The sequence below is a fragment of the Leptodactylus fuscus genome, chromosome 6 (assembly GCF_031893055.1).
Source record: "Leptodactylus fuscus isolate aLepFus1 chromosome 6, aLepFus1.hap2, whole genome shotgun sequence".
Taxonomy (NCBI): Eukaryota; Metazoa; Chordata; class Amphibia; order Anura; family Leptodactylidae; genus Leptodactylus; species Leptodactylus fuscus.
In genome coordinates this window covers 179,176,114-179,181,208 of record NC_134270.1, presented here as the reverse complement: position 1 = coordinate 179,181,208, position 5,095 = coordinate 179,176,114, and the positions used below count along the sequence as shown (strand labels likewise).

Sequence of the window (5,095 nt, the reverse complement as noted above, 5' to 3'; positions counted from 1 at the left end):
TGCCCTAAGCACAAGTTATTATAAAAAATATATTTCTTTGTGCTCCATCCCAATCCTGATATTCTGTATGTTACCGCAGAATTTATCCACATCCCAACGGCAGAGGAGACGCCAAGGCTCACAGCGGTAGAAAACGCCCATGGTATGTAGATGTATACTGCTGTGCATTGAGAAAGACATAGAACACTGAACATTCATCAGTCAATTATTTGTTACTTTATTTTTTAAGTTTTGGAAATCAGTAAATTCAAAATTTAAATTTGTTTTTGGAGAAATTATCCAGATTGCAAAGGCAGAGGAGACAGAGTTAGAAAACGTCCAAAGTATGTAGATGTGTATCAATGTGCATTCATAAACCATAAAACACAGCAAGTGAATCAGTCCATTACTTAGAAAGTTTTGTCAATCAAAAATTTTACATTTTAACACAAATAAAACATAAAACAAGAATCTCTTAATTACTTTTTACTTTATTTTAAATTTTTATAAATTAAATGTGAAACATTTGAACATTAAAATATTTTTTTAACATTTTGAAGTCATAATTCATTTAAAAAATATATATTTACATTTGATAATATTTCTGGGGTGAAATTTGTAGTTTTGAAAATTTGAATACATTTTGATTTTTTGTCAAGAATATTATAAAAATTATTAAATTAAAATGTGTAATTTAATAAGGTGTTTTTTTTTTATCTCCAGAGCAATAACATTTAGGAGATCTATATGACTTCTCACTCCTAACGTCATGGCGAATCTATTAACAAGCAACCCCTTGAGAAATTACAGCTGTTATGATATTAGTACAGTCTTGGCCAATGACAGTTCCAAAGATGGTTGTTCTGTCTTAGGCAAGGATGCCGCCTTACACAGGTTAAGGCTAGTTGTCCATGTTGTGGTCTACTTATTGGGGATCACCGGAAATGCTCTAGTCATCTGGTTCTGCATCTTCAGGATGGAGAAGATGGTCAATCTGGTGTGGATTCTCAACTTGGCTATCGCTGATTTTACATTGGTATTTTTCTTACCTCTGAGGATAACCTACTTAGCTCTTGACAATGACTGGCCATTCGGGAAGTTCATGTGCAAGTTATTCTGGTTTCTGAACTACCTTAACCTGTCCGTCAGCGTCCTTCAGCTCATGGTCATCAGCCTAGATCGTTACATTTGTGTCTATTTCCCGGTATGGTGCAAGAATCGGCGGAGGTTGAGATTGGCCATAATGATAGTCACCACCATCTGGATCATTTCTATTCTGTTCAATGTTCCGTACTTCACCTTTGAAAATGTATCTAGCATACAGGGTAAAATATGTTGTCGTAACAGGGATGATAAAAATTTCAAGTGGAAGGCGATTGTAAGGTTTGTTTGCTTGTTTATTGTCCCTTTCACCATCATCATCTTGTGTTACACCATTACTGTGCGAATCAAGAGAAAAGGCTTTGTCTTATCTTCTTGGCCTTTCAAAATTTTTGCGACCATCATCATCTGCTTCTTTGTCTGCTTCTTTCCCTACAATTTTTTCCTTCTTGTGGAACTTTTTGGGCCCCAAAAGTTTTCTGAATTGATTCGTACTATAAAACTAATAGTAATGTGCCTGGTGATAGCCAATAGCTGCATTAACCCCATTATCTACATCCTCATTGGTCGGGATTTTAAGAGAAAATTATGTACCTCCATCCAGACTGTGTTTGAGAATGCATTTACAGAGGATGTGACACATGTAGACTCCAAGGACCAACATAAAAAAATACTAAGTCTCTTCAGGCTTTCCAAGCGAACATCGCTGAATGGATTGTTCTAAGTACTGCTTGTCTTATTGTATCTGGATTAAGAATAGGGTTGAGCAATCGGGATCGGAAAAGATTGGATCCCAAAAGATTGGATCCCAATCGGCGATCGAGTAAATTTCACGATCGCGATTGGGTTGTGATCCCGCCTAAAAAAGATCGGGAACAGAATTCCTGTACTGATCGCTCAATTTACCTGCACAGATCTGCTGCCGTTGCTGCTCCCCGTTATTCTTGCTCCTCTTCTCTCTCCTTCACATGCCTTCAGAGCACCATGTGCGCCCCTGCCTCCCAGGCAAGTGTTAGAGGTGCTGGGAGAAGGTGGGGCTTGTGGCTAAGCCACAACAAGCCCCCGCCTACTCCCAGCATCTCTAACACTAGCCTGGGAGGTGGGGGCGTGTACGGCGCTCTGAAGACATGTGAAGGAGAGAGAAGAGGAGCTAGAAGAACGGGGAGCGGCAGCGATTCTGTGCAGATAAGTGGGGGAGACTACGTAGCCGGGGGATTTTTTTTCAATCACTACACAGCGTGGAGTCCAAAAATTGAACTGTTCAATTTTTGGACCCCATGCTGTGTAGTGAATAGGATCGTTTTTAAAATCCGATCTTCGATCATTAAAAAAAAAATCCCATTGAATTGCATTAGGATCGGAATTTGGATAGGGATCGAGTTCAGATGGAAAGTGATCAGAAATTGGATTTAAAAACGATCCTGAAATCTCAAGATCGACTCAACCCTAATTAAGAATTTTGAGTTTTCAAAAATATAAATCACAGCGAGAGATTAAAAATATTAAAGGGGTTTTCCAGGGCTTGATATCTACAGTAGAGAGTGAAGCCCCATTAGGAGAAGACGCCCCTAAAGTCCTTCTCAGCTAATTTGCAGAAAAATAAAATACGATTTTCAGGAAAATGTAATGTAGAATAAGGAAGACTTCTGCATAAAATGTATTGGAAGGTGCTGTCATTAGTCTAATACTAAGTAGCACCATATATAGTATAATGCACCCCGCACATCAATAGCAACACTATATCACAAACAGAAATACTGTAGTTCTGCCTTACCATACACATGATTAGTACTGCTACATACGAGGTGACATTGTACTGCTAGAGTGTATACATAAATACTACCACTATATATAGTAACATTATTCTGTACACAATCATTATAGTGTCATTTTGTACATAGAATTTGCATCTCTTTACCATACACAGGCGCCCCCTACTATAGAGCGAGCTTTGCTAAAGACTCCAAAAGCCAATTCAATATAATATCATGAGATAATAGCAAAATGCTTAACAGGATGCAATTCACAACACAACCAAAGTGTCAGCTCATAGACATGTATTAGATAGACATCCTGTGACAGAATATCATCATTGGTTGTGCTAAGTAAAGGTGGATACTCTGTATATACATGTTATACACGTTCATAATAATGTGTATGCCACACACACATATAACGTACATAAACATATATTGTACACATTGCATACACATAAATATATACATTACAAAAGCACATGAAGTTTATACACATTACACACACACACATACACGCATTACACACACATTCATATATATCCATTACACACACATACACACATTATGCACACATAAATACACACATCACACACATTCATATATGCACATTACACATATTATGCACACATACAAACACTCATTACACACATATACATTCATACACATTGCACACACATACACACATTACACACATATTCATATATACATATTACACATACACACATTACACACACAAACACAAATTACACACACATACACACATTATGCACTCAAACAGATTACACACATACACACATTGCACACACATAAAAACACACATTACACACATTCATATATACACATTACATACACAAACACACATTACACACACATACACACATTACACACATACATACCTATATACATACACATTACATACATTACACACACATTCATATATACACATTACATACACAAACACACATTACACACATATAGATATATACATACACATTACACACATAAAACATACACACATCACACACCCTTATCTCTCATACACAGCACACAGCCTTCTATAATGTTGCAGTACTTCTCTCTGTATACTCTCACTCTTGTTCTAGCTATGGTGACATCACTTTAGTCACTTTGTATCAGAATAAATCGCCGGCTCGTGAAAGTTAATGCCGCATTATTCTTGCCATAAAATGTGACTAAACTGCTAAGAACAGGTGTGAACACAGTCTGAAAAGTAATGTCTCTATTTCCATAGATGCAAACATATAATAAGCGTATACTAAACATATAAGACCTATATCCAGTATATAGTCAGTATAGGCGATGCTGCTAGTTTTATAGACTCGGTCTTCTTGGAGGTCTTTGCTTTTTCTTGGCCAGACATTTCATGTTGTTCTCTTTCTTATATTTCGGAGGATCAGTTCAGGATTTATACACTTAGACTTGAGAACAAAAATATTCGTGACAATAAACCTTGTGCGGTTTGTCCAGGTCTAGTTGCAATTTCTGTGGTCACGGAGATATATAAACCTTACATCACTACGGAGAAGGGGAAGTAGAAACAACACGAGGCCAAAAAGCTAAACCAGGACACGGATGGAGGAACCAGATGGAATAACCAGAAGATATGAAGATGTCACCACGTGTCCTGCTTGACCATCTAATACACCAATGGCCGGTCATTTTTGGGTTAATAGAGTAGAGAGAATGCTTACATCTCCTCTGGGCAGTGAAAACATCTTCATTACCATCAATGTTATGCTTGTCCATTATCAAACAGTGATTTCCCTATAAATATTGTATCTGATGTCTCTTCCCCGAGTATTACTGGTCAGTACTTGCCTGATACAAAGCACTTTCCTCTGACCATCACTTTCACTCTTCCAGCATTTACTTGTATCCTCCATTATTTTATAATACATCTTTTATATCAGAAAGGGTCAACAGCGCCTCTCTGGTCGGTGGCTGTGTCTGGTATTGCAGCTCAGACACAATCAAGTGAATACCAGATAAAACCTATGGACCAGAGTGACGCCATTTTTAGTAAAACAGCAGAATCTTTTCTATTCTTCAGTCCAACCCATTTACCCTTGCTTTGCTCCCGGTGCAGTATTTGGGGTGCAGAATACATTAGAAGTTGAGTGGGCAGGAATGAATTTTTGCTTCTTGGTTATGTGTCTATAGGAGAGGAATACAAAATCAAATGAAAGCATTGCTAATATGTACAGATGTGACAAAGTTTAACCTGACCTCTTGTAACA

General features: G+C 37.5%; 1 protein-coding gene across 1 annotated transcript; it reads left to right on the top strand.

Annotated features, from left to right (window-relative positions):
- The first annotated feature begins 748 nt into the window (after positions 1-748).
- LOC142210204 (chemerin-like receptor 1) lies at positions 749-1,804 on the top strand. The gene has a single exon (XM_075279229.1). It carries the CDS (start codon positions 749-751, stop codon positions 1,802-1,804), a length of 1,056 nt encoding a protein of 351 aa, XP_075135330.1.
- The last annotated feature ends 3,291 nt before the right edge of the window (positions 1,805-5,095 follow it).

What these genes read in the sequence shown, in the direction of transcription:
- LOC142210204 (XM_075279229.1), top strand. Translation starts at nt 749, where the DNA reads ATGGCGAATCTATTAACAAGCAACCCCTTGAGAAATTACAGCTGTTAT.